Source organism: Botrytis porri, assembly GCF_014898465.1.
Source record: "Botrytis porri strain MUCL 3234 chromosome Unknown BPOR_013, whole genome shotgun sequence".
NCBI classification, from domain to species: Eukaryota; Fungi; Ascomycota; class Leotiomycetes; order Helotiales; family Sclerotiniaceae; genus Botrytis; species Botrytis porri.
Window position 1 is genome coordinate 1,545,667 of NW_024066087.1, and position 27,946 is coordinate 1,573,612.

General features: G+C 40.5%; 7 protein-coding genes across 7 annotated transcripts; 4 read left to right on the forward strand and 3 right to left on the reverse strand.

Annotated features, from left to right (window-relative positions):
* Nucleotides 1–5,706: 5,706 nt before the first annotated feature.
* On the forward strand, nt 5,707–7,017 carry EAF01_009371 (uncharacterized protein; the record flags this gene model as incomplete). The annotated part of the gene is made up of 2 exons (XM_038917627.1): nt 5,707–6,874; nt 6,938–7,017. 2 exons carry the CDS (start codon nt 5,707–5,709, stop codon nt 7,015–7,017), a joined length of 1,248 nt encoding a protein of 415 aa, XP_038767232.1.
* A 710-nt stretch (nt 7,018–7,727) lies between these two features.
* Nucleotides 7,728–9,009, reverse strand: EAF01_009372 (uncharacterized protein; the record flags this gene model as incomplete). Its single annotated transcript, XM_038917628.1, has 4 exons — nt 7,728–7,878; nt 7,937–8,521; nt 8,570–8,722; nt 8,786–9,009. 4 exons carry the CDS (start codon nt 9,007–9,009, stop codon nt 7,728–7,730), a joined length of 1,113 nt encoding a protein of 370 aa, XP_038767233.1.
* A 778-nt stretch (nt 9,010–9,787) lies between these two features.
* EAF01_009373 (uncharacterized protein) lies at nt 9,788–11,231 on the forward strand (the record flags this gene model as incomplete). Its single annotated transcript, XM_038917629.1, has 2 exons — nt 9,788–9,808; nt 9,948–11,231. 2 exons carry the CDS (start codon nt 9,788–9,790, stop codon nt 11,229–11,231), a joined length of 1,305 nt encoding a protein of 434 aa, XP_038767234.1.
* An 859-nt stretch (nt 11,232–12,090) lies between these two features.
* On the forward strand, nt 12,091–14,424 carry EAF01_009374 (uncharacterized protein; the record flags this gene model as incomplete). The annotated part of the gene is made up of 5 exons (XM_038917630.1): nt 12,091–12,404; nt 12,462–12,544; nt 12,593–12,809; nt 12,887–13,691; nt 13,747–14,424. 5 exons carry the CDS (start codon nt 12,091–12,093, stop codon nt 14,422–14,424), a joined length of 2,097 nt encoding a protein of 698 aa, XP_038767235.1.
* Nucleotides 14,425–16,374: 1,950 nt separating this feature from the next.
* EAF01_009375 (uncharacterized protein) lies at nt 16,375–22,536 on the reverse strand (the record flags this gene model as incomplete). Its single annotated transcript, XM_038917631.1, has 6 exons — nt 16,375–20,907; nt 20,970–21,614; nt 21,662–21,862; nt 21,919–22,020; nt 22,149–22,209; nt 22,271–22,536. 6 exons carry the CDS (start codon nt 22,534–22,536, stop codon nt 16,375–16,377), a joined length of 5,808 nt encoding a protein of 1,935 aa, XP_038767236.1.
* A 1,190-nt stretch (nt 22,537–23,726) lies between these two features.
* EAF01_009376 (uncharacterized protein) lies at nt 23,727–23,933 on the forward strand (the record flags this gene model as incomplete). The annotated part of the gene is made up of 1 exon (XM_038917632.1): nt 23,727–23,933. One exon carries the CDS (start codon nt 23,727–23,729, stop codon nt 23,931–23,933), a length of 207 nt encoding a protein of 68 aa, XP_038767237.1.
* A 2,003-nt stretch (nt 23,934–25,936) lies between these two features.
* On the reverse strand, nt 25,937–27,899 carry EAF01_009377 (uncharacterized protein). The gene is made up of 4 exons (XM_038917633.1): nt 27,533–27,899; nt 27,146–27,417; nt 26,900–27,010; nt 25,937–26,748 (listed from the first exon to the last, which is right to left on the reverse strand). The coding sequence occupies exons 1-4, from the start codon at nt 27,628–27,630 to the stop codon at nt 26,087–26,089; spliced, it is 1,143 nt and encodes a 380-aa protein (XP_038767238.1). The 5' UTR covers nt 27,631–27,899; the 3' UTR covers nt 25,937–26,086.
* Nucleotides 27,900–27,946: the final 47 nt, after the last annotated feature.

Here is a 27,946-nt window from a genome sequence, read left to right on the forward strand (position 1 = left end):
TGCGTTCGGATCACTTTTTTGAAATTATTAGAGCTTAATTATTAGTCAATTTTATTTATTAAATAATTCAAATAATTCTAAATATTTTATTAGAATAACATGATTTATCAGTATATATATTATATCAAGTGTTACGGGAGCTGTCTCTAGGGTCACATGGAAGTGTCTAGAAATCTCTTAAGATAGTTTAAACTAAACTTCAAGTAGGAATTCAATAAGGTTGTAATTATTGTAATTCTCGTAATTATAATAATGAAATTAATAATTGTTCTTGAGTATAAAGCTTTATATTATAATGAAACCCATTCCCTTATATAGATCTTCATACTTTATAAATCGACAAGTCGATTATTATAAAGCTGATTTCAATAAGTCGATTTCCTGATTACATAATATCCATCCTATAACTAATAATAATACTACTACTTATCTAACCTATACTTTCTAGCCAATTATCCCTACAACACTATTTCCATAGGTCCCAACACCAAGGCCTTAGGTTTATCTTATAATCCATATTACGGTGCGGGTACCTCCGTAACATCAATATATACACCACTTCAAAATACACCAAAATTAATCTTTTATTAATAAGTTATTTTTATTTAAATTATTAATTATTATTTTTTCTCTGAAAAAGTTTCTCTATAAATAATAAAAATGAAATATTTATAAAATTTAATTTTTTTTTATAGATATCTTAATTGTAGCTCAAAAATGTTATACTTTGTATTACAAAAATCTATTTCTTTAAATAACTTTTTTATTATTATAAGATTTTATTATTTTAATTCATTTTTTATATTATTTATATAAAAATAATAATATACATACTAATATAATATACGTACTAATAAACTACGTTATATATACTATTCGAATTAGAATAAATTATATAAAATATTATCTCAATATTTGAAATTTAATAAGTCATTAGAAATCCTAATAAATTTCAATTTCTAATATATTTGATTTAATATAATGTTCGATAAATATTAATATATTTGAATAATATTTAGATTATATAATATATTTTATAATAAAAAGAGAATAATAATGAAGGGGTAAAAAGAGGAGTTAGATAATAGAATTTTTATAAAAGTAGTATAGATGGAAATAGTTAGGAATATTAAAAAAGTTTTGAGATATTACTTTTCTTTCAAATATTAGTTGTAAAGCTTGAAAATCGAGTTTTACAATTATTATATAAAAAAGCTTGAAATATTTACAAAATAATTATTTGGATTTAAATAATTCCTAATAAATTATTTCACTATATATCGTGTTTAATAAATACTATTATTTGATAAATAAATGAAATTAAATAATTTCAAATAATTTTTCAAATTCTGAAATCCGAAATAAATATTTCATTATATATTGTATTCAATAAATACATTATTTTATATTATTTATTAAATAAATGTTGCCTAATAATTGAAATAAAGTGATTCGAACATACTCTTACTTTCGTAATGTCTGTTATTACAGACATTAGTGTTGTCTGCTTCAGTGTCGAGGCTTGCAATTGCGCTCTAGGAGGAGACGGACCCCCTTGTAAGTTATCATTAGCTAGAATCAAGGAACAGGAGTATTTTAATTACAATAATGCGCCATTGTGTGGGTTTGTAGAGTAAGGCCTGTGAGAACATTGGGATACTCGCGCCCACAATTGACTAAGTCTTTGAGGGCACCGAGGTCGCAGATCTGGCATGCAGCCCAAAAATGTGGAGGCACATCGCCGATTGCATCTTGTGAAATCTAGAGCAGCTTTAATCGTTCCTGACTGGGAAGATTAAAGTCCTCCATTATATTGATGTTTGTTTATTGAGTGTTAATGGTCAAGAGATTAAAAGTCTAAGAAGAATCGCGGGTGGTGTTAATTCGAGTTTAAGTCGGATACTCTACTTTCCGGCCACCCCTCTTTTGAACCACCTATTTGTTACGATCACATACTAGAGGATATTGATAGAGATCAAACAACTAGAATAAGAAAGCTAAAAAGAGAAGAGATCCCTAAGGGATCTCTATATCTTTTATATAATAACAATCGCTTATTTCAAGCTAATCTTGAATTAAAATATGCGTAATAAATAATTATAATGTCATATGTTATTCGTTATACTATTTACATTAAAAATCGCATTTTTAGCTTATTGATATCTCTTTCAAAATATATATATATATATAATTAAGATCATTTTAAGCTTATTCTAAGAATATTAGATTTGAAGCTTTAATATATTGATTTTTTAATTTATATAAGAATAATATTTAAATTCAAAATCTATTTTGAATCTTTAATAACCTTTTAATTATAATTAATAGAAAGAAACTAATTACTTTTTTGTTACGGGAGCTGCCTTTAGGGTTATGTGGAAGTGTCTAGAGATCTCTCGAAATGATTTAGATTAGACTTTAAATAGGAATTTAATAAGGTTGTAATTGATTATAATTCTTATAATTATAATAATGAAACTAATAATTATTCTTAAATATAAAGTTTTATATTGTAATGAAATCTATTCTCTTATATAGATCTTTATACTTTATAAATCGATAAGTTGATTATCATAAAGTTGATTTCGATAAGTCGATTTCCTGATCATATGATATCCATTTTGTGATTGGTAATGATACTATTGCTTATCTAATCTATACTCTTTAGCCGATTTTCCCTAACGTGATTTATCAGTGTGCGGGTCATATCAGTGTGCGGGTCATTTTCACCTCAATTCACTCTATTCTCTTTCAATACGCGTTTTTATCAACAATCCACAATGGATTCGAATAATCAAGAAGCCCGTATACTCCTCGCTATCGAAGCTATTCAAAAAGACAAAAAAACAAGTATTCGAAAGGTTGCAAAGATATATAATATCTCGAATACAACACTACAGCGTAGAATTAATGGTATTACTTCCCGTTCCGAATATCGACCTAAATCTTATAATCTTTCAGAACTAGAAGAGAATATCATTTCTGAATATATAATTGATATGGATTTGAGAGGATTTCCACCTAAATTAAGAAATGTAGAAGATATGGCGAATCATATTCTTGAATCGAGGGGTGCAAAGCGCGTTGGGAAGCTCTGGGCGCATCGATTCGTAAAGCGTCGAATCGAATTAAAGACGCGTTTTAGTCGTGTTTATGACTTTCAAGGAGCTCTCTGCGAAGATCCTAAGCTTATTGAAGAGTGGTTTCGATTGGTTGCGAATATGCGAGCGAAATACAGCATTTTGGATGGCGATTTCTACAATTTCGATGAGACGGGCTTTATGATGGGTATAATATGCCCCGGAATGGTAGTAACTAGTGCTGAACGGAATGGCAGAAGCAAGGCAATACAACCAGGCAATAGAGAATGGGCTACAGCAATCATATGTGGCAATGGGGAGGGTGAAACTATACCCCCATTTCTAGTGGTTCAAGGACAGGTTCATCTTTCCAATTGGTATACCGAAACCGATTTTCCTGCGGATTGGGCTATTAAACCTACATCTAATGGATGGACAAACAATGAGACAGGTTTAGAATGGTTGAAACACTTCGACAAGCACACTAAGAACCGAAGAAAGGGCAGGTATCGAATGTTGGTACTAGACGGGCATGAAAGCCATGAATCAAGAGCTTTTCAAGCATATTGCAAAGAGAACGATATTATATGCTTAAGTCTACCACCGCATTCAAGTCATTTAACTCAACCACTTGATGTGGGCTGTTTTAGCAATCTGAAACGTTCATATGGTGGTCAAATTGATGGATTTATCAAGGCACATATCAATCATATTTCGAAGGTTGAATTCTTTATAGCTTTTAAAGCTGCATATAAAGAATCAATCATCTCTCAGAATATGAAATCAGGATTTCGAGGAACAGGTTTAATACCATTTAACCCTGAAGCCGTACTTTCGAAGTTAGATATTCGAATTCGTACACCTACCCCTCCCTCTTTCGATCTAGATCAATGGATCTCTCAAACCCCTCACAACCCAACTGAAGCTCTTTCTCAATCAATTTTAGTGAAATCTCGAATAACCCGACATCAATCAAGCTCCCCTACACCTATATTTGAGACTGTACTAGCTCTAGCTAAAGGTACAGAGAGATTAGCTCATGAGAATACACTTTTGAATGCAGAGATTCGTACACTTCGAAAGGCAAATGAGGCATTAAGCAAGCGTCGACGCGCGAAAAAAACCCAATTACGTCAAGGAGGAGTACTTACTGGGCAAGAAGCTCTTGATATATTATCTCAACAAGAGGTTGATATTCAGATTCAACGCGACGAGCGTCAAAAAGGGAGGAATTCTAATGAAGAAGCATCTTCTAGTCGATGCTGTAGTAAATGCGGAAAGACCGGACATAATGCAAGAACTTGTCAAGATAATATAATAGATCCTAGATTATTATAATTTTCATAGTTTTAATCAATTGATTCAATGGTTGTTGAATAATATGAGTTTGAAAGAGTGAATTGAGGTGAAAATGACCCGCACACTGATATGACCCGCACACTGATAAATCACGTTATAATGTTGTTTCTATAGGTCCTAATATCAAGGCCTTAGGCTTACCTCATAATTCATATTGCGGTGCGAGTACCTCCGTAACATTTTTACAAAATCGAGCTTAAATCTATATAAAGAATTAAAAAAAATTTAACAGTTATAAAGATATAATTTAGGTAGGAAAAAATAATTCCTATAATTTCGAAGGTATTTTTATAAATACCTGTTAATTAGATTCTTCTAATTTTTTAAACTCTTCTATATTATAAATAGTATAAACTTATAATAAAATTGATAACTTATTTCTATTAATTTTTATTAAAGAGGTATCAAAGATTTCTAAAATAATTTTTTTATATGTAATTCTTATATAAATATTACGGGAGCTGCCTCTAGGGTCATGTGGAAGTGTCTAGAGTTCTCTTAAGATGGTTTAAACTAAACTTCAAATAGGAATTCAATAAGATTATAACTAATTACAATTCTTGTAATTATAGTAATGAAACTAATAATTGTTCTCTTGAATACGAAGCTCTATATTATAATGAAATCCCATTCCTTATATAGATCTTCGTTCTCTAATATTGATTTGGAGTTTCTTGGAGTCCTGGCTCCTGAGAACTCCACCACGTGACACTGGTCACATGGCATTCTGTTACCCATCGTAACAATAAATTATAAAATCGATATTTGAAAGCTTCAAATCTTTGTTTAGAAAAATCCTAAAAATCTGAAAATTTCAGAATAAGCTTAAAATGATCTCAATTATAGATATATACATTTTTAATAAATTCTATTTATAAATAAAAAAGTTTTTTTTGTTAATTATGGTGATGAAAAGTGGTTCAAAAGGGGGGTGGCTAGAAAGTAGGGTACCCGACTTAATATCAGATGACGTTATTGAGGTCGTCAAAGTACCCTCTAGCGATAAGGCTGACTAATCCCCCCGAAACAAAGCCTCAAATGTTGTGGCGAGGCTATCTTCATATCAGAAACCTCAATATACCATCATATACATGACGAATCCTTTCTTTTTTGCTTACATTACAATGACTTCTCTCTGCTTCATTGATAGATTGGCAATTTCCTTCTTCGAGCCGTGAATATTCTCAGAACACAAATAGCGCTGCATGGTTAAAAGGCCGGACAACTGAGGAACTATTGAAGCATTTTCGACGTCGAATACTACATAATGGCTCTCGACGCACAGAGTAATTGGAACGTGGAGATGGCGCAGCCTGTTAAGTTATCCATCAGATCACGAAATTCAGAGCCTACGCCGGCCTCTGATTCAATGGCTGAGTTTTATCGTAAAGCTCCCGCGCAAGAGATCCTTCTCCCGATGGAAATAATATCTCAGATCCTCTCGTATATTCCCAATCGCGTGGACACCCAATACACTTTCTACTCCTGCGCACTGGTATCTAGGCTCTGGTATTCGGCATCTATCTCTATTCTATATGAGCGGCCATACCTCAGTGGTGCAAATTTCAATAGCTTTGTAGCTACTGTTTGCCCCTCCAAAAATGCACATATACGACAATCCGCACTCGCACCTCTGGTTCGCCGACTTGACATGGGAGGATTGGTACACAATAGTTCTAGGAGCTTGACTGCACGACTACTAGGCCGATTGAAAGGGAATCTTGTTGAATTCGTGGCACCACAAGCATCTTTCGCTATAAATTCCTTCCCCGCTCTCAGCAAATGTACCCACCTCCGATACCTGGATCTCTCCTTGATCTCTGCTTCGATATCGACCCGCTTACTATTCCAGACTCTTAAGACACTGCAAGAACTCGAAACATTACTTTTCCCGCGGACTTCCAATAGTGACCAAGAAAGAATTGACGAAGTATATGAATGGCCACCGAAGCTACAAGGTCTCCATCTAGCAGGGGGAGTCGATGACCACTTCCTCAGGACTCATCTTCGCCATGTCCCATCGACACTTTCACGTTTCAGTATTCAACACTGCAGTATGGTATATGGCCCCGCACTTCTAGAAGTTTTGGGGCACTTGGGTCCTCAACTGCAACACCTAACAATTCGACACCCGATGAATCGTATGGGTGTTGGGACTTTGGACTACGTCCTTTTGATGTGCTCGTCATTAATCGCTTTCCGAATATCTGCCGATTTTATCACAGATGCATTGTTTGAGAATATACCCGTCAGCCACCCCTTGCGAATATTGGATTTGGATTGTAGCGGCACAGCAGGCACAGAGGTTGATATTACTGCTGGGGCTGTTTATGATGCAGTGGAAGAAGGAAGATTGCCATTTCTGAGAAGCGTAAGGGTTAGCTCTAGGCTGGCTTGGAATGCAACGCAGAGTGGAAGGCAGGATATAATTGACTGTAAGTCCTCATTTGCTTTTGATTCGCAACTTTGCATTGAAGCCAATGCTAATACGCTTGCAGTGGTAGAAACAATGGAGGATCTCGAAAACGAGACTCCACTTGGAATAGAACCAATAGGTGTCTGGTTTTCAACGGATTGATGAGCTAGGTGTTGATTTTCATCGACCCTTATTCGAAGCTGGAACAGGTAGTCAAGCATCACACTGAGGTATTTTATATAGTACCTAGGACACGACGCCCAAGATTTCAAACCAGTTTAGCAAGTTGCTCACAAAAGGTTCTGAACCCCGGCATTTCATTCAATACTTTCCTACGTGTTTTCTGGATACCCTGTATCATGAGTGTCACAAAATGTTGAACTATGCTTGATTGAGGTATGTCTATTACAATACTGTGGTATATGATACTTCGTAAGAAGTTCTATCGACCTCCTCCTTATTTCAGATGATTTGATTGACACTATTGTCTACTTGAGGAACAAATAGAAAGTATTACTACCCTCCTCAATGTGAGATGCATGCTACAATCAGACGAATGTATGCATGGTATTTTGCACTTGGGCGCCACGCTCAAGTGATGTTCAGATGCTATAACGGCGAGCGATGGTAATGTCTGAGGGTCCTTAGGGTATTGACAGAGTTTTCACGAAGATTATTTCTGGTTATCTATCTTGTCAATTTATTTTCTTCATATCTCGTTTCAAGCTGCCAAACTCATCCACATCAACAATCATTCACAAGTAGAACATCCCGCGTGGCATTCCCAAAATTCCGTGTGATGACCTGCCGTTTCCGTTACAAGGGCCAAACAAAGCCATGGAACATTCATATCAACCCAGAACACCGAATGCCTAGTATCCCACAAGTTGCTTCTTCGCCGCGCGCAATACAGCTATACTCTGATCCCAAACGTTATCTGGTCCAGGAGCTTCTGCGTAGTTTGTGTCTGCGACACGTTCAAGCTCAACTTCCCACATACGCTTTTGGTAGGCCTCTAGAATCCTGGTTCAGTGTTAGCGCAATTGCATTTAGCCAATTTGAAATGAATTTGCAGACGTACTCCCTCTCGAGAGCTTCTTCTCCGACTCCTAGTACGAAATACGGATCCTCAACGTACACCTCAGTGTCATGTCTCTTAGGAGGCACCTTTGGAAGTGGTTGTTGAAGAGCGACAACACTATGGATGAAGCCACCCTTCTCGATCACTTGTAGGGGTGGATCTGCCGACACTGTACCAGATGGGACTTGAGAATTCGGAAATGAGTTGAGGTTGGTTGTAATCGAAGTGTCCAAGATCCCGATGCTCTGCTGCATGTTTTGCTCTGGTAGTTGCTTTTGGTTGACAGGCAAACTTAGATTTTGTAGATATGAAGACTGGGAAATCTTGAAATCTGCAGTTGCAGTATTACTTTGAGAGTTAGCAGCCCCATTTACACCGAAAACTGGAGATCTTCCTCGAGGTCGCATTGGTGTGCGTGGCGGTGACTGTCTTCGCTGCCGCAATGGGCTTCTGGATCGACCACGTCCTTGACGAACTGGGGAGAACTGTCTCTGAGGCCTGAACCGTCTCTCCATTGGTGGTGGCGATTTTTGACGGATTGGTGAACGAGACCTACCCCGCTTTACTTGTTCTCGCTTCGGAGATCTGTTTAAATCAATGTTTCGATCTTGACGATCCATGATAGCGACTCACCTGGATCTACGACGAGTCATTCTCTCTGCCAAAGGTCTGCCTCTTACTTCTTCGCGTCGAAAATGATGTTCTACACAACCTTTGTAGATACAATAATCATCAATGTAAATATTGCAGCTTGGGCAAGCCTTCAACGCGTTAAGAACCTTGGTCCTAGAAGAAGCAGTGTCAATGCTCTTTTCGGATGAAGAGTGTAATTGTCGATCGTGTACTCACCGAAGCGTAGCATCAGTGCCCAAGCCATGATAATCACACCATTGACGAGTTCCTGGTAGTGCTTGATCGCGAGGCCATCTTGTGCGACGACGGGGGCAATAGCGCTCTATGTGGTTGTAATCATTACAACGCCAGCATTGTCTCGGAGCATCGCGACAGTATCCGTAATGGAAACGGCGACAATTTTGACAGGGGGCCGGAACCTGAAATTGAAAATTGATCATCTTGCCTATTGGCTGATGATCTTCAGACCAAAGTTCGATGTTGTGAAGAACGAAAGGTTGAAAGATTCTCTCTGAGAGCAAAAAAAAGGAATTCTACTCGTATTTGACAGCAGTAATATTGACCATTTCTGGATGAATAGATCGTCGTTTACAATAGTTGAAGTCAATGACCTGAAGAAACACAGAAGTTATCGATTACTTATGTAGTCACCAAAGTTAAAGAGTCTACGCTACCCAGTAGGTAAAGTGAAGTTTGTCAATGGCAGGGCAGAATAGGGAGGGTGCGACAACAAGGGAAGGTGCGATGAATGGCAAAACACGTGGTTTATCTCCTCGACTCCTGATTCTTTGGCTGAACCAGTCAAGAAGATTATTTCAGCAGATCCCAAATTTACGTTTCACCACATACTGGTTTCGCTTTCGATGTCTTAATCGCTAGAAATATCACACAAGCATTTTCATTGAGACAAGATCGCGCAATACCCGCCCAGGGTCGTCCTTTGTAGCAGCGCATCTGCTGTTGTTCAACTCATTCAGCGTTGCAACAGAACTTCACTACCTTTAGCCTATATAATCTGCATGGTTGTCGAAAGCTGAAACATATCTTCACTCTACGAACTCACTTTGGCTCAAATCGCTTGCCCAGCTGCTGCTGCTGCTACCACGAATTCTACAAGATTCACACTTTCTAGTACGCCGCAATCATTAAACTCTCATATGGTCCCCGGCGAACAAAATCTAAAAATATCAGTTTTTCGAAACATAATTACAATATCACATGCTTATCATTTGGGACCAAGTAGCTTTATATTGTCTCCTGGTTTAGTATAGCTTCACTTGAAGTTTCAGACGGCTGTCGGTATAGGGGAAACATAGTGACACCGCTCGCTCGGGTCACAGATTCTAATTGTGACTACATAACTTTTGAAAGCCACCAGACGCATTTTTCAAGAGACTTAAAGGAACAAGACCAGATTTTGAGGGGTGTTCTACCGAACGACCAGAGTCTGTTTTGCCACAAGACTACACTTGCAGAGGATAAGCACATATTCATCGATCCCACTCGAATCTCTGAACAGGATTCTGATGTTCCAGGAGAGGAACCCCACGAAGATTCAATCTCTATAGTACGTGGTGCTCAAGGATATCATCGTTTGCCCTTGGCAGACATTACTCATCATATAGTATCAATCGATTTAGTAGCCTTGCCAACTTACGGAGACTCAATTGTATCTTTTCCTTCAGTCTCTTCATTTAGAGTCTTTGAAGACTTATGTGAGGCGCAGTTGTGGGAGGCAAGAGGCAAAGATTCAGGAACTACGCTGGGCGTTAGCAAATTCGCAGGTAAATCCACAAGTGTCGATGTAATTGATTTGAGTAACGACTCAGAAGACGAAATAAGTAAGCAGTCATCAATTTCTTCGGAAAGCATTCAATCAAGCCCGTCGGGAGGTTTTCAAGATCGGCCATTAGCATCTTACCAAATCACCAGTTCTTGCAATGCTGGGTTTGTCCCAGCTGTCTTGCATCTGGCTGATAAATCAGATCAAAGTTCACCGGGCAGCAAGCTGGAATGCCGAGAAAGAAAGCGCATTATTGTGTCGTCAACTCGAAGGCCTCTCCATGTTAAAAGGTCGATGCGAATATGGTTAGAATTAACCAATCGCCTGCTCGATCCCTTCAGAGAAGACAGCGATTGCTGGTTTCACCCTGCTCCACCGCCTCCCCGCATAACTCCCATCGGTACGTGGCGTGCTTGCGGCAATATACAGAAAACTTTCAGCTGGCAAGATCACAATGGTAAACACAGTCTTGTCTTGAACTTTGGTATAGTCTCCAAAATCCTCTTTCACACAATGACAAAACGGCAGAAAGATGGATTCATCAACAAGAAATGGCATCTCAGCCATCTTTGTGGGAATTGGACATGTTTGAATCCTAACCATACCACTGTTGAACCTGGGAATGTTAACATTAGCCGAAACCGTTGCTTTTCCCACAGAGGCGGCTGCTCACATGAGCCAAAATGTATGAAGGAGAAAAAAGCCAATTTAAGTACCGAAGGTATCCCCATTTATCATAATGATGAGATCATGCAAGGTGCCGATGCCAATTCTAGTAGTGGAGAAGGTCAGGGCTGGTCCATGCAAAGTTTTGATTTTGACCACAGTTCATTGAGCACAAAAGAATGCTCATCAATTAGTTTCAAAAGAGATTCATGATTTCGGGAAATTACAGGGCCGTGGGACCGGCTGCAGACAGAGCACAAAGGCTTGCTTGCAACAAATGTATGGTGCATTATTTGAAACTGCCATCTTATCCACAATGAATCTGAAACATACGTTTTAGTATTCAGACACTTTCCCATTATATCATTATATTTATTCTCTAGAATATCACACAGATCACTATCTGGAATCTGGTCTTTAAATTTTCAATATTTTTTTATTGCTAGTGTTTCAATCCATTGTATTGGATGATGGTATGTAATTGTATAGTTTTGATTGTAGATATCAGGCCTTTATGCAAGTAGTTGCTAGCCTCGCCTGTCCTCTGGTTACATGTCTCATATCACTTCTCTTCATACATAGAACATCTAATTCAGGGGTTCAACTATTGGCAGAAACGAATCCAATAGCAGAATAACAGTCTTCTGGAGGATTGTTGTCTTAATTGGAAGAAGCAGACCGTTAAATATTCTTAGCTTACCTAGTAGAGAAGATTCATTAAGAATAAAATCGGCCACTTGAGATTTCTAGAAATCAATGAATTAGATACCTCAGATCATTTGAGTTGCATGATATATCAGACTATTTACAAGAAACACTTGAACCTAACAAGTAAGCTATCAAATCGCTCCGTATCATTTATAATCCTTAATATACTCTACCACTAAAACGTGTTTATGATATCATGTTCTCGCTAATATTAGGGAGCATGATCCAGAAGTTATAAAAAGGCCTAGCATTATCCCTCCCGCACTTTCATTCAGATCTTTAGATCTTTCTGTTCATCTGTTCAGGTTTTCTTTATATTCTCGTAAGCCTTGAATTATTGACATTGCTGACGATGTCGTCAAGATTGCAAGCACAATCTGTCCTTTCTAAAAGGAGGAACAGAAGCACAACAGCATCGAAAGGCAAAGGTAAAAGGATCCGTGATTTATACAAATCCTTAGGATTCAATCCTGTCGCTGGCTCGGAATTAAAGAAGAAAATTGGTGTCTTCGTGTCATCTTGTCACATTCCACCATTCAAAGTCATGTCGAAGGAGCACCCGGAGGCGCAAAAATTGGCAGAATCATTTTGCGCAGATAAGGAAACAGCTCAGTTTCTATGGCCAGAGATTGGGGCTGGCAATCATCGCCGGCTTAAGTGGGAAAATGATAAGATAAAGTGAGCTTCTTGCGATTCATTTACTACGGTAACGAATACTAAAAGATTTATGGCTAGAATTTTGAAGTTACTTACCCACATTTTTGCATTGAAAATGCACTACCTTTTCAGGAATCTTCGGCAAAAGGTTTGTACAACCAGTGGAAAATTTCGTTGCTCGTCTAACATATAACTAATACTTCGATAAGAAGCATCACAAAACGGTCTGGACAGTGGACGAGACCTAGATTCTGACGACGAACCCTTAGTCACCCCGGCACTTCAAGATTTACCACCACGAACTCAACACCTAGAGACTGGCCAAAAATGTTCAAAAGCTGGCGCGATTTCGAATTCTATCGCTGAATCTCCAGCAATGCGATCAAGCCGGCGATCCATCGACGATAGTAGAGTGAGAGAACTAAAGTGTGTCAAAGAATAACTCGGCAAACTCCAAGTTGAAACTTTGAAGTATGCTTAAGCTAATCGTTGTTTTCAACTAGGAATAAAAGCCATCAAGGAAAATGCACCGCTCATATCCGGTACATAAAGCCAACAGATGATAAGCAGATGATGGCTGACTTTATTTCACCACAATGGTTGGAAGATGAGGAATTCTCTTGGGTTGCCCAAGCAGGCCTTCAGCCTGATACATACATTCTCAGGTTCATGCATGGATTCTTGTATTACAATACAAGTCAGAACATGAGTCTAATGAATTTTGTTCGCCTATTCAAGGACGAGCCAGTAATTGCAAACAAGATACATTACAAGACATTAAAAGCTCGTCTTCAAATCCGAGTAGGAGAGTTGGCTAATGCATTGCTTGTTGAAAGATTGTTATTTCGCAATCGCAGTAGCAACAAGATATCACGAACGCAGGAATTAGACGCAGCATGGGATCGGAGACTGAACATTTGGGACCAGCCTTCCGAGGAAGCCAGGGAAGAGATCGAGTCATCAAACACACAACGTCGAGATATTCACGACATGTCTATAACTACAGATCGCGATGAGCTTGCAACCAATCCCCAACAACGCTCATCAAATGCTGAAGGTCTAATAGATCTATCACGAAAACGAACTTTCCAATCAATATTACTAGGTGATGATGCGGATGTAGAAACTAACGCAGCAAAGCGTCGAAGACTTTCAAAATCCAATCAATACCAACCTTCCATCATAAAAGACAAAGGAAAAGGGATAGATGAAGTTCAGATTAACTCGAACGAGATATCTCATCGTGAGATAGGCATCGGGCAACGTTATAGCTCATATCAGTTTGGGAGAACATCTCAATTTCTCGAAGTAAGATATCGAATCATGATCATAGTGAACCATTCTAATCAATCTGAAATTCTAGGACGGCCCAGCACATGCGAAGGCAACAGCATCTCTCACCACTATGTGCAATTTTGAGATGGGCAACTCCAATTTGAATTTGACTGGACAAATTGGTCCTACATCTACAATGAGCGGAGCTGCAATCAAATTAGAGCCCAATCCAGCTCCAAATCCGCGCAGCGGATTTCCATCGTCTCACTCAGCATTTTCCGATCATTCATCTGTACAATTCCAACCGGACTCCTCAGACCCTAAGCCCTTTCCGCTGCTCACTACACCACTTCAACCCATAAATCAAATGACAGGCAAGCCAGCTTCCGAGGATGATCTTCCACTTGCCACTTTCTCGAACGACATAAACTTCATTTTTCTGTCGAAGCAAAATTTCGATTACGAAAATCCGCTTAAAATCAATATCAGAAACCTTGAGGATTTTTCGCTATCATCCTTTATCTTGCTCTTTGCTCGGAGGACGGGTGTTAATATGCATAAAGTTGACGGCTTGAAATTTACCATCTTGCTAGGTGATGATCGACTAGAGACAGTGACGAAGGAAGATGAGAGAAAGTGGGAGAATATAGTAGAGATTATTAGAGATTTGTGGAAGTATAGCAAGATACAATGGGTTAATGGTACGAAGTTGAAGAGCAGGGTCTGTAGGATATTGACTGAGAGGATATACACTCGAGCATTGTAATGTTGATTTTATGGGAAATGTGTTTGCATGGAGCCTTTGTCAAGAAGATGTTCATTCATCAAATACACATTCTCAATGGACTTTGATTTCTACACTGAAAATCTCCAGCTTGCAAAATGTGCTTAGTATTTGGAAATTAAATGATAATATACTATTCCTAGCGATAAGAGTCATATGTATGAAGATCATTGGAGTGTTTTGAAAACAAAATTGCAGAGCCTCAAATTCCCAGAGTTTCAGTTGTTATCCTACCGTCTTCTCCTATTTTTCTGCCTTTCGGGGCATTTGTTCTAGGATTATTGTGATATCGCCCTATCAAAGAAAGAGGAGAACAAGTAGATTTCTTAGGTGTAGAGGAGGATCCTTCAACTCAAATATATACTGTGTTAGCTGAAATATCAGAGAAAAGCTGCAAGTGGACATTGCCATTTGAAGATAGAACTTAAAAGAAGACTATTGAACACGTGTTATTTCTGACGAGTCAAGTTGCTCTTCCTCCGAATGCTCCAGTAAATTGATATGTTACATTCAAAGCAGTTTACTAAGGTTCAAGCTTGTTCTGCAATTTGAGAAATATGGCAATAGTATCGTCTCATTTCGTTACATATTCGCTCGTTGATAGTGGCGATTCTCAATGAGCGTTAGATTCGATTGAATTTTTCTGAAATAAAATGCTTCTATTTTAGCTATCACATGTGTAATTTCTTGGGAGTGAACCCTACTTACCTGGTTACACTTCTTGGTCTTCAGCCATATTTTCTCCCAACAGCAGCAGGTCTAACCCGCATTCATAAAATCAATGCATAGCCGAGAAAATTCAAATTCTCCCAAGCTGATCTGATAAATGATACAATTATCTTGACAATCCTTAACTGGAAGGCTCTTATTAATAGATATGCTCAAAGATTATATGACTGAGTCATGCATCTTACAAAATTGTTATTTAAAGATATTGTCCCCTGCAATCTTCATCAATACCGACATATTGTCAATTCGTATTCGCCTCTTTCCCCTGGCAGACATACATACGCACACACACAATTTCATCCAAATTAATGTAACCTTCCACACACAATTCAATCCAATCACCTAAGTTACCAAAGTTGACCATTCCCTTGGATTCGTCTGAAATTTGCATAAAAATCTCTTTCGCTCATAACTGTCTGTATTCTTTATTCTGCATGTAAATCCAACAGTTGGTTGGTAAAATGATCACGCGAACCAGGAATCGTGCATATGCAAATGTTGATCCTGTACGTATTACACCACTTTCGGATGAGGTTGCCTTCACGTGTACTGTTTGTTAGACACACGATGGATTCGTCATATTTTCATGCTACTCGGCATCAAACTGTTGATTCCATCTACGCTGAGATCTTGAAGAGGCGCAGAAATTTGAATAACCAACATATTAATTTATCTCGTATTTTTCGATATAACGACATGACATAATAACGGATATCGGCTAACCGCTGGAAACACCGTTACATTAAGGTTTATCGGCTAAAATGCATTTCGGATGCGAGTCTTACCCTTCGGCGTTTTTTTCGTAACGTCGACCTCGGGATGGCTGCCGGAGGCGTAAGGTTGCTGACTTTGGCTTGAATGTGGCTTGTAGTAGGTGCGATTTAGAGATGGTAGACAAAATTCGGAGAGTGGGGATTTCATAGGTAGGCTCAGATCCAACTTTCAACATTCAGATGAGATTGAGATAACCTTGACGATATCTTTATACATCTGAAGGCATGCAACCAGTGGAATCATCGTGCTGGACTAGAGTATCTATCTCCACTGGATACTCTCTTATGTAGTTTATGCAATGAAAGACTCAACAAGAGATAACTGAGACACTGTCGGCATTGGGATGATGTAGATACAGGTTTTATAATCAGTATTTACATTTATCTAACAAGGAGGAAATTAACCGAGCTTGAGAATTCGGTCAACTATCTATGCACATCTACCAATTAAAATGTTAACCTCCCAAAATTCGTCATCTTCATCATCTCCAGTTTGTTTCGCAGATTTAACATCTCTGTCCCAATTCCTCCATATTCTCTTTCGTACTCGCTTCCACTCTCCGTCTCCCATATTCTTTCCAATCACGAATTGTTGATATTCTCCAAACATGCATCGGAAGGTAAGGTCGTCTAATCTCTCTAGAGGTATACCGGAGCGTTGAGAGAAAAATGCGAACAAATTCAACAAGGAGAGTGATTCCATGTATTGATAAGAGAAAGAAATACTGGTGTCAATTAGGGAACTGGACCGTTGGAGATAGAAGTCGAGTTTCGGCCCCGCCCCTTGAGGTGTTGTCGGTGTTTGTTGTGGCGTAACTAGTGATTGGGTGGGGTGCGAGTATTGAGATGTGGTGTCGATTTTAGGCGTAGAGTTTACAACGGCTGTTTGCTGCTGTGGAGAATATATGGCTGGATGATAATGACGAGAAGTATTATTAATCTTGGGAGTGGGTACAACGGCCGAGGTTTGTTTTTCCAGAGGGTTTCCAGACATAGATTGGGTATTGGGTGGATACTTTGACATGGAATCTGACCCAGTAGTAGGAACGATAGCTGGTGTTGGCGGCGTTGGCGGCGTTGGCGGAAGCTTAGGGTTTAGTATAGCAGACATCGTAGTTGCTAATGACGATTGAGATGCAGGGATCTGGATTGTTGGGGACTGCATTGGAGATGCACTGACTAAATCTATTACAGTTCGAGGACTCGAGCTATTCAATCTACTTTGTGTATGATCAAGAAGATTCTGCTCATTGTAAATTTTCTTCTGTGGGTGCGTCGTATTATTTTGTGGCTCAGCTGGCTGTTGCAGTTGCTGTGGCCGTTTTGGATACTGGCACTGTGAAGTTGCTCTCTGTTGTCCAACATGCTCTGTATTGTAAGAACCCGGAGCTGTAGAATCTTGTTGTGTTTGAGATGGGCCAGTATATTGGTTCCGGGGAAATGACGCCTGTACAGGAGAAAATTGCGTAGGGGGGCGATTGACAAACTGATTTTGTGTCACTGGACTGTGGTTGATAGTGGATTGAACAGGATGCTGATTGATAGCTTGACGATAAAAGGTAAGTGTTTGTGTATTTGGTGGCTGACTGGTCGCGTTGTTCTTGTATTGACTTTTCGATGATGTGAGAGGACGATTCAAAGCTTGAGTTACAGGCCGATGAGACTGGCTGGCCGGTGATGGTGTGCTTTCGTTCGACGACTCACTCGGAGCTTGCTTTGAGAATTCATTTTGAGAAGTTGAGGGTCGAACGCCAAATTGCGATTGCGCAATTTGACCCGATGGATTAAACTGCTGAGTCTGTGACGACTGTGTCGCATGTTCATTAACGGAGTAACTTTGCCCCGGTGAGAGCTCTGTACTAGGTGGCTTTGTTGAAGGATACTTGGCGCATTGGCTCTCTGGTGCTTGGTAAGATACTTTGGATGCCTGACCTCCTGTGGACTGCGGACGTTCTGTTGCTTGGGGTGCAACTTGTCTCGTGTCAGGTAGTGACCCTGGACCTCCTATTTGGACCTGTGAAGCACCCGGTACTATTGAGACTGGAGTAGTGTTGCTCATCGTGCGATTGTGTAAAATATTGGTATCAGTTTGCGGGGCATATCTTGATGGCTGTTTGGGAATTGTGGAGATGTTATAATCAGTAGCTAACGAGTTCCACCATGGGTCCTGCGATCGATACAGTTCTGGAGAGGAAGAGTTGACTTGAATTTGGCTATGAGTCTTCGGCCCTTGTGACTGTTGGTTGAGATGCTGGTTGGTTTGTGCTGAGTTTGACTGTTGGACATGATTATAAACTCTATCTTGCGTCCCCTGTAGGTCCTTGAGAAATTGTGATGTCTTGGGGCTTGACAGTGAAGGGCTTTTGTAGATCTTATGCCCCGCTCCGCTACTAATAGGAGCACCATGCCTCGTTTCCGTCTCTCGCAGACGCACTGATTCGGACTGACCCATATTTGCAGATTCGGGCCGCTGATTACGAGTTTCAATGTCAGCTCTGCTTTGAAAAGTCTCCTTAAACTGCACTTGATTCCGAGCTGTAGTCGCCCCAGGATTGATTTTGATTTGTATGTCAAGTTTCGGAAGGTTGGGCATCTCCTGCTTGCCATTTTGAGAGTCAAGTTTATTTTCCCCAGCATTGGGCAATCTTCTGTTTTTTTGCATACCGTGCTGAAACCTCTCTTGCTCCATGCGAGAGATTTGTATATTTTCGGGGAGTGACGGTCGTTTTTGCGACATGCTGGAAGCTCGCTGGGACTGTGCTGGAGACTCAACAGAAGTCGCATGATGCATACCCACAGGACTCTTAGTAGTATCCCAATCCTCTGACGATCGCTTTCGCTCTGAATGCATCTTATCTTGTAAGACGAGGGGGTTCAAGATATTTTGCTCCTGCCTGGCATCGTAGGTTGTCGCCAAATTCTGATCTAGATTCCGACCACGAGTATTCAACTGATGATTTGAGAATATCGGAGAATTAATTGTCCTGAGATGGTGCTGATAAGATGCTCCAGAATTCGTACCCATCTTTTCGTCCATAATTCTCAGATGCGTGATGAGTTCTGGATGTGGTGGCTTGGGAGAGCACTCTTGGTCATATCCAGGCTGTCGCGGAGATTGTGTTTGCATCACAGAAGGCGTTACATTTTGGGTCGCGGGAGCTGATGAAGCCAGTGTGTATTGAAGAGTTCCAGAATCCGTAGTCGGCTTCTCGCATGGCGCTGACTTCTTTCTTGATCTTGTTTTCCGAGGCTTGGTATACGTTCGCTCTGACTGCCTTTTTCGGGAGTTTTCTTGCATCCACACGTTTGATGCGGTCGGTTTACTAACAAAGGCCATAGGATAGACGCCATTCTGAGAGTTCACCGGATATGAGTTGAGATTGACGTTCCTGGTCCAGGAGGGATCTGATGATCTGCCTAGTTCCCTTGTATGATTTTGTGAGAATATGGCTTCACTCGCTTTTGGCGTCTCATGTATCTGCTGGTTGTGTCGTTGATCTCGAGGTTCTTGTGGCGCAATCAATGAATTATGTACACCCGGAAAACTATGAGAAATGGGAGTGGGGGGAGCTTGTGAAGCAAGACTAGATATCGGCCGATTTATAGGTTGGAAACCTGAAACCAATGAATCACGAAAGGCTGCTTGAGTTTCCTGGACAGGATTCCGAGGTGGTATTTGAGATAATATATTTGGTTTGGGGTGTTCAGATGCGGTCGTTATAGCTTGCCCGACAATAGGCAACAGATTTGAAGTTTCCTGACCGGTCTCAGACGTCAATGGACCTGACGGCAAGGGGGTTCGTGTCAAACTAGAACCATTGTTCTCGAACACTTTCTGCCTTGTTTCTAGAACATCTAACAAGGAAATCTGAATGGAATGACTAGATTGAGGCGTGTCAGTCTTTGCACTTTGCGACGACGTACTTGAACCCTCCATGGATGCTTTATTAGTCATGGGTATTTCGCCCTGGTCCGACAGCTTTTCAAAACCTTCTTTTGGAGCAAGTTCGATCGATGACGAGGCTTGTGGCAATACGTGCTTCTGGGTTGCGTTTGTCGGAAAGGAATTCTTGTCCATTTCATGTGTATGCTTATCAGCGCTTGATGTTGGTGAAATGCTAGAAGTACCACGCTGTCGGTGGGTATCTGTGGTTCGGGAGCCATTGGTCGAGAAAAGCTGGTTCAAAATCTTAATGTCGTTGAAAGGGCCATATTTTCTTGGGGTTTCTGACGATTGAGTCTCTGGTGGGGTGATAGAATCCGAGACATTGTGATCCTCAATTTCGGTCAAAGTTTGATGGTTCGTTGCGACGGCGATTCGAGGCTCATCGACCGATTCTTTTAATTGCTTTGGAATGGACGCTTCGGTCAAGTCTTTCCCGTCAAGGTCGGTCGGCTGAGTGCTCACTTCGATACGAAATTCTAGATCTCCTTCGACTTTTGGAGACGAAGGTGTGGTTGCAGTCTGTAAAAGTTGACTCGAATGCTCAACCTGGGTTGATAATTGATAAGAGTCAATTAATTCTGCTTGAGCATCGATCACCTTGTCCTTTGGAGGACCATCTGCGATTATTTTCGATGATTGGTTTGGCATGACAATGGCATCTGGCATGTCAGACTGTGATAAGAGATTTCGACTCTCTGACGTATTGCTTGATTGGTATGAAAGAGTTGACTTGGCTTCGGGACCTTTCATGCTGTCCTGCACATGTGGAGGCGTTTTCTCAAGTGCCATTGTATCATCTGGATTTGGAGATGGGGGTTTGATGACTGCCCCTTGAGTAGGCACTACTACTTTTGTTGCTTCGCTGGATCGCTCATCGTCCAATACTTCGATGACTGCCGTCCCTAGCTGTGACACCTCTATAGCAGATTCCTCTTCCATCTTGATGAACACATCAGCTTTGTTAGATTTGGAAGGTGAGGGTATCTCAACGGAAATCTTTGAATCTCGGATCGTGTGCTAAATATGATCAGAGATGATAACGAAAATGGAAACGGAATTTGCGATGACGTAAATCATACCTCAGACCCATCATGTACTTCGCACTTTTGAAATCTCTCTTCATCACTGTCTTCTTCGTTAACACTGGCCCGAGTCGTCACCATAACGGTCACGGGATCGATGTTGGAGCTTTTTCTCGACATCAGATTCGGAAAAGTCATGTCCGCGGGAGGTGGAATTGTCTTGCGTCTCCATGCATTCTCGGTCCAAGGCTTTCTCTTGGATCTACTACTATCTAGCGCATTTTCTTCACATTTCTTCGAAAGTTTTCGTCGCTTGCGATGGGTCTCTGGCGGCATTTCTTCTTCAACACTACGTCTGCGATTACTGACGCGAGGGGTCGGCGCGTCATACTTTAAGGTTGTCCATATTGCGCGAAATCTTGCGGTCATCTGAGGAACACCGTCGGCTTGTAATTCGACAAACTGGTGATTGATGAATGTCTCTGTCCAATGTCTCACTCTATCGATAATTCGCTTTCTGAATTCTCGAAGTTGCGTGCTGTCGAGCTCCGCACCTGTGCCCTCTTTCTTTCTCAAGAGGCTCACGAGGCTTTGAATCCCATCATCTGTGCCATTCTCTAATTCATTCGTATAATAAAATAACCATCTATGCATAAAGTACTGAATTTCCTTATCAACTGCACTGGGCCATTGTACGCTTTTCTAAGTTCAAGTTAGCTCCATGAAAATTTGGTCTTTAGGAAAACAACCTGTGACAACCAATCCTTTCCCAATCGGACTGGTGGATCTGGAAGATTTTTGGGGTCAATACGCTCTGCCCACGGCATAGCCACGTTACGGTCAAATCTTTTTGGCGGATCTAACCATGGTGTAAGGCATAATTCTGGCTTGATGGTCATTAAAGATGAACTATAAGTAAATTGTGGCTCTTCATCTTCCAAGTACGCTTCCTGTACGCACAATTAGTATCTTGAATGGAAGGGCAAAGTGTTACAGAAAGAAATACTTCAGGAGTACTCAAGGCCGAGCGTTTGTTGCTAATACGTTCATTGTAAACATTTGATGGTGGGGAGGTAGCATTGTGTTTTTGGCTCCTCCGTTTCGCATGCTGCATCATTGTGGCGTTAGCTCCCGCACGGGAAATTAACATGCTCGCAAATCATCAGAAATGAAGCGAGACCATCCATCAGATGTGCCATATTTCATAAAACAAATTTAGACAAGAGTAGTACATACCAATTTGCTATAGTTGGATCTTGCGTGGATGAGAAATAGATCGGCTACATGATCGATAATACTAGAAACCGGAATTCTCAGAATACAGCGACATAGAAGAAGCAAAACAAATCCTCTCTCACATTTCTTTATCACGAGCTTGTTCGTAAACGAGGCTTCCATCTGATGTTGGCGGCCAAAACCTGTCCCCTCTACCTTCTTCTTCGAGAAAATTCACAGCACACAGTCGACTTCCAATAGACTCGGCTTTCCTACCATAAACCTTGTTCCCACGAGCTTCGTAATCGGCCAAAAACGCAGAAGTAGATTTTAACAGATTCCGACGATCTTTCGTTGGGTTATCTTTTTCATATCCAAGGAAGGAACATATGTCGTCCCTTTTCCCCATTGTCGTTGTTTTTGATAGAATCGTTCATCAGGTGGTGAAATGATGATCGAAATGAGAAACGATGTTCGGTGACATGCTATGAACTTTATTTAAAAGACTAGGAATAGAGTCCATTGTGCAGGTGCAGTGTACGAGTATTTGTTAATTCTCAAATTCTATGGTGTGGCTCCAGGGTGGGGCATATACATAATATGTATGCAGCAAGGATTGCTGACAAGAATTCCGGACAACTACAGGAGAGGAAACTGCGGAAAGGTATAGAAGTAGAGAAGACATGAAGTATATAACTGGTCCAGAAAATTTGAGTGCAACATGAGAATAGTCTGCATAAATGAGTTCGTAGCGCAGATGCGGCAGCATGATAAACGTCTACCCCCCCCGGCATAATGTTCCGGTGACCGAAATCTCAATTTGATCTTGTTCTTCATTTCCGCAGTTGGACAATTGTCCGATGGTAAATTCAAGAATATAACTAATTGAAATGGTACGAGACACACAACTGTACAGTCGTAAGCTTTGAGAAACAGACATGTGAAGCTTCTCTCCAAAAACATGCAGCCGCTATGTAGTTTATTTGCTAATTCTCCACTCGCTCTTCACTTCACAAATTATCGCCATAAAAACGGTTCCCACTTGTGAATTGCATATGACAATGGATAAAATGATAATTTGCAAGGCCACTTTTCTATCATTGGATGACGGTGTCATCGCCTAGAACTAGCAAGGTGTGATTTTCGTCTAGGGATGGCTAGCTAGTCTTGGAGCCAGCCATGCTGGCATGCAGAATGCCTTTACAGCCGAGCTTCCTGGAGTGCTTTTCCCGAAGACGATACGTTACGAACGAGACTCGGAAGAGGAACACACACAGATGATATATACATGTAAGTATATCATATCCCAGACTAATTGATTGATTATATCTACACTTGCAGTAATCATTCACTGTTTTGAGGAGTCTTCCAGGCCCTGAATTTATCAGGACTAAATCAACATTGAACGACCAGTGGTTCATTGATCGGTTCTGGAATAGATACATACCTATTTCGTTGGTAGTTTTGTTGGTATCGTGATATTTGTTCACCAGCCCCCACACAAAAGCTCCACCAAAATCCGGATCTAATGGCGTGCATAATGGGCTAACCTTATAAATGTTTACCCCATTGAATTTACCTGGGTAGTGTAATGTCCAAATGTTCAAATGTCCAAACTATGTTGGTAAGAACAAGCAACTGCCCAAGATATCGTTCATATCTCCTAAATCCGCTTTGATTGTAAGTATTGACGCAGATGACAAGGTGCTAACGAGACATGATAGTGGAGAAATGCAAGCCGCTTGCTTGTACGGAGTACGGTTTGGAAGCTTTGGTGTTCCGCTGATGCCATCCATAATCCATTAATGTTGGATCCTCGTTGGAACATCTCTTGGGACATTGCATTGCGGGAAGATTTATGCAAGGACTTGCTATGTTGACCCAGATGATAATGTCAGTCAAAAATAGACAACCATCAAAACTCAGAAGATAGACAACCAAAGTATACAACTCAGAAGGTGCTTTCATACCTTGCAGGTATACTTACGCATGCTATAGGTACACCAACGCCATGGAAGTCTAGGCTGGGAGGTCGAGGTCCACTGAGATCTCTTGCTCGACCACCAATTATTCACTATGTGATGCTGAAGCTTTCGCAAGTGTTCTTCGTACCAATGAAACGGCGGTGAGGTTGCTAATCGGCAGGTGAATAGACATTCTAGAGACGTTGATCAATATATATGGAACATAGCAAACGGCCAAGAAAAGAAAAAAAGCTGTGAGTTCTCATGAACGGGTACGTGCTACCGTGCGGAGCATTTTGTCTTCATCTTGCATATGCCCTTATGTTCCTAACCATTTATCGTATATATACTAGGTACCTGCCTTTAAGTACCTGCTGCAAATTGACAAGCGTTGAACCAGCCAACAAGAAACTATGATGTGATAAGATTCATCGCCACTTCCCAACCTGAGCCTACATACATCGCTTTCTCTCAAATCACGTGGCTGATGAAACTAGGCTAGGCTCGTGCTTCTCAACATTTGACATTATACATAAAACTTCTCAAGAAGCCTTCAATCGGGCTATCTTCCCATATGTCTTTTATCGTCCCAATTGAAGGTGGTGTTGAACCAAGATCTTCAGTGGTTCTCTCATTAGTGGAGCACTCTTGCTTCCCTACATACTCAAATGAACTTTTGTCACATCGATCAATAGTACTTCGACATTCGGAAGACGACGTGGATGCATTCTGCTACGTGGGTATACAGAATTAATCAATAGCTTATCTATCTAGTGGAATGGTTACCACTAACTCATTCCGATCGCTAGGGGTGGCAATATTTCCCAATGGCAAGATCAATGTTTGTAAAGATCAGTGCCGCGACAATACTAGGTCGAATTTCAATACAGTTTATTGTTTCTGGGAATTCGATGACGAGAACAAGGAAATCATTACTATTGATTGGTTCTTTGAGATGTGTTTTGTGAAGCTAGTGCTTTTACTACAGAATTTTTATCCAGTATGAGCTGGTTGCGGCGGACTGCTGGATCATGAATGCGGGTTCCCGAAATGCATCATTTGCTCATATACATATGCAATTAATCTTTACTTTTTGGGGGGACATCTTTTGATTTTAGCTTGCGAATGAGTGCGCTGATTCTAATCGGTCAATATTATTGCTTCTGCCGCTTTGAGTCATAATACGTTTAAGTTTCTGAATCAGCTTCACTAATTATGGTCCCTGAGAAGTTGAAGCTCAACAGGCAAGCATCAGCCTGTATCAAATCCAAGTTTTGGGAGGCAATTTCGGGACCATCAAGTCAATGTATCTCGGTGGAGTTTTTATTCAAGTGAAGAAACACCAGGAAACAAAAAGGATAGGCAACTTACACCCCGGAGGCGAATTTTATGTTGGAAAAAATGCCATCCACAAACCTTAGATGAAGAATTTACCCATAAAAATTAGCGGGGGCGTTGAGCCGCGAATGCCACTTAGGTTTGGAATACAACAATCTTGAAGAACTAGTATATGTATGGTATCTAAATGCATGTATCAAATGTTTAGAATAATTGTACTAAGGAAAACAATGCCATATGAAGTTTTCAACACACGAGAAGAACCAGAAGTAGGGGCAATGTAAAATATTCCAGCTTCAGTGAACATTGGATTTTATGGAACCATCAACAAGACATATACATACAGGCTATGAATGACAACATGACAATCCAGTATAGTTTGACTGGTAGTTTGCCACTTGTCGACCTGTACAGTGTCATCCAAAACCTTTGAAGATTCTAATGTATTCCTTGAAAATTGAAATTGCTAATATCAAAGTTGGCAATATGCGTCTCAGGGCGTTATCTCAACTTTCAAAGTATGTGCAAAATTCTTCAATCCGAGGAAGCGACAAATCGTGATTTTTTGCACTGAATATGTGAACTAAGAACATAAATTAAATTAATCTACGAGGTATATTTCTAGACGATGAAGAATCTCTTGGGCCGAATTTCCCCTCAGACATTCGGAATCCATCCATCATTTTTCATCTCCCCAAATATCTTCTCCATCTCCTTAATAGTATCAACCTTCTTCGTCCACCCTGCCTTACTTGCTTTATCCATATTAACCACACTTCCCCACTCCCCAGCGTCCATCGCATGGACAAACGCATCCCATGTAACAATCTTCAACGCATCGTCTCTTACTCCGTATTTTCTTGAAACATTCGGCCATTCTTTCTCCATCTCTTTCACGTCACTCATCAAATCATATTTCCTTTCCACCTTCGTTTCAACCCCAAAATACCTTCCAAGTCCCTCCCAGACATCTTGAAACGTAGTAATCGTGTCATCCACAATATTAAATTTCTGATTTTTCACTGTAGGCTCTTCGTTTAATGACAACCATTCTGTGAATTCCGCAATTACCCAACTCGTACTGAAGTGTTGTCCCTTGTCCCATTTCCCATAGTACTCATCTTCTCCTCCGGGGAAAATGGCGGGTTTGTTGAGGGCTTGACAGAGACTAAAGTAGACGGCTGCGGATGTGACCCAGCTATTTCCAGATTTTCCTACATACCCTGATATCCAGAACGGCATTGTGATATTCCAGTTCCAAGAACGTTCTTCGGCGAGTGACCAGAGAAAGTCCTCTTGGTGGTAGTAAAAGTTGGGGACTAGGATGATGATAAGTTAGTGACTCATTAGAAAAGTTTTGGGATATTCAGAGTTGAAATTGATTTTTGCGGGTAAATGATATGCACGTGTGTTTGGAAGAAATGCGAGCTTGAAGTCGAAAAAAGGTAGAGGTGGGGTTTTGAAGCTTACGGGAACGAGGATCGGTCACCCGGTGAGCATCTTCGGTTAGGGGCACTGAGGCGGGTGCGGAGGTAAGTAAACCGTAGTTCTTTCCTCCGGTTTGGAGAACCACACGTTGCACTATATTAGGAAGTCAACCTTTGAGTGCCAAGATTGGTGTGAAAGAGCCGTTGGATGACACTGAAGCAGTGTAGAACTTTCGAATGAATCTAACGTTGGGACGGAAGAGCCAAATTGAATGGGGATTATACTTACAACTATTACGAGAAGTGAGATCGATAGCAGTGAGAGTATTGGTGAAGAGGGGTACATTATTCTTGGTCATCTCTTCTAAGTGGTTAGGGTGGTCATAGTCGGTATGAATGTAGGCATAGTGAAAGAAATGCGTAACATTCGTAAGTTCTTTAGCACTCAAAGCCTCGGCAATTTCACCAGCAGTAGCTGTGAGATCGAGAGAATGGAATTCAACACGGGGGTCGGAAGGGAGATTGGAGGGTGGGGAGCGTGAAAGTGCAATGATACGGGCCCTAGTATCAAGTGAAGATTTTAGTTCAATATTCGATGCCGGGATAGAGAGAATGGGATAATAAGGACATTGTATTTGTTTCGAGGTTGAAAGATACCTCCTGACTGGATACTTACCAGAGTGGATTCTTCGAAAGTTGTCTCAACAAGGCGGATCCTGAAATTCCATTTGTCCCTGTAATAAGCGCAACCTTGGGAGTTTCACGAAAAGTCATGATGGTTTCTCGGTTGGGTATGCTTCTTCGATTCTGTGACAGAAGACGCAAACGTTTTCCGATGCTTAGATGCGAGCCGTAAGCGAAACAGTCAAGAAAGACCTTCAAGAAGAATGTTGCTTGAAAATATAGCTAATTTTACGAAAAAGTTTTCTTTGCAGTTTTATTCGAGAATAATAGCAAATGTTTACTTCATTTCTTCATATCATATAATTGTATCAACCATTAACGGACAATAGTCTTTGACATCATCATCAACAATGATACATACAACCGAGGAGTACTTGCCAGCACCACTCATGAAAGAATGTTGGGC

What these genes read in the sequence shown, in the direction of transcription:
- EAF01_009377 (XM_038917633.1), bottom strand. Translation starts at nt 27,630, where the DNA reads ATGACTTTTCGTGAAACTCCCAAGGTTGCGCTTATTACAGGGACAAAT. An exon ending in CTTTCGAAGAATCCACTCTG is followed by an intron (nt 27,418 to 27,532) that starts GTAAGTATCCAG and finishes ACTTGATACTAG; the next exon opens with GGCCCGTATCATTGCACTTT. An exon ending in TCTCACTTCTCGTAATAGTT is followed by an intron (nt 27,011 to 27,145) that starts GTAAGTATAATC and finishes TTCCTAATATAG; the next exon opens with TGCAACGTGTGGTTCTCCAA.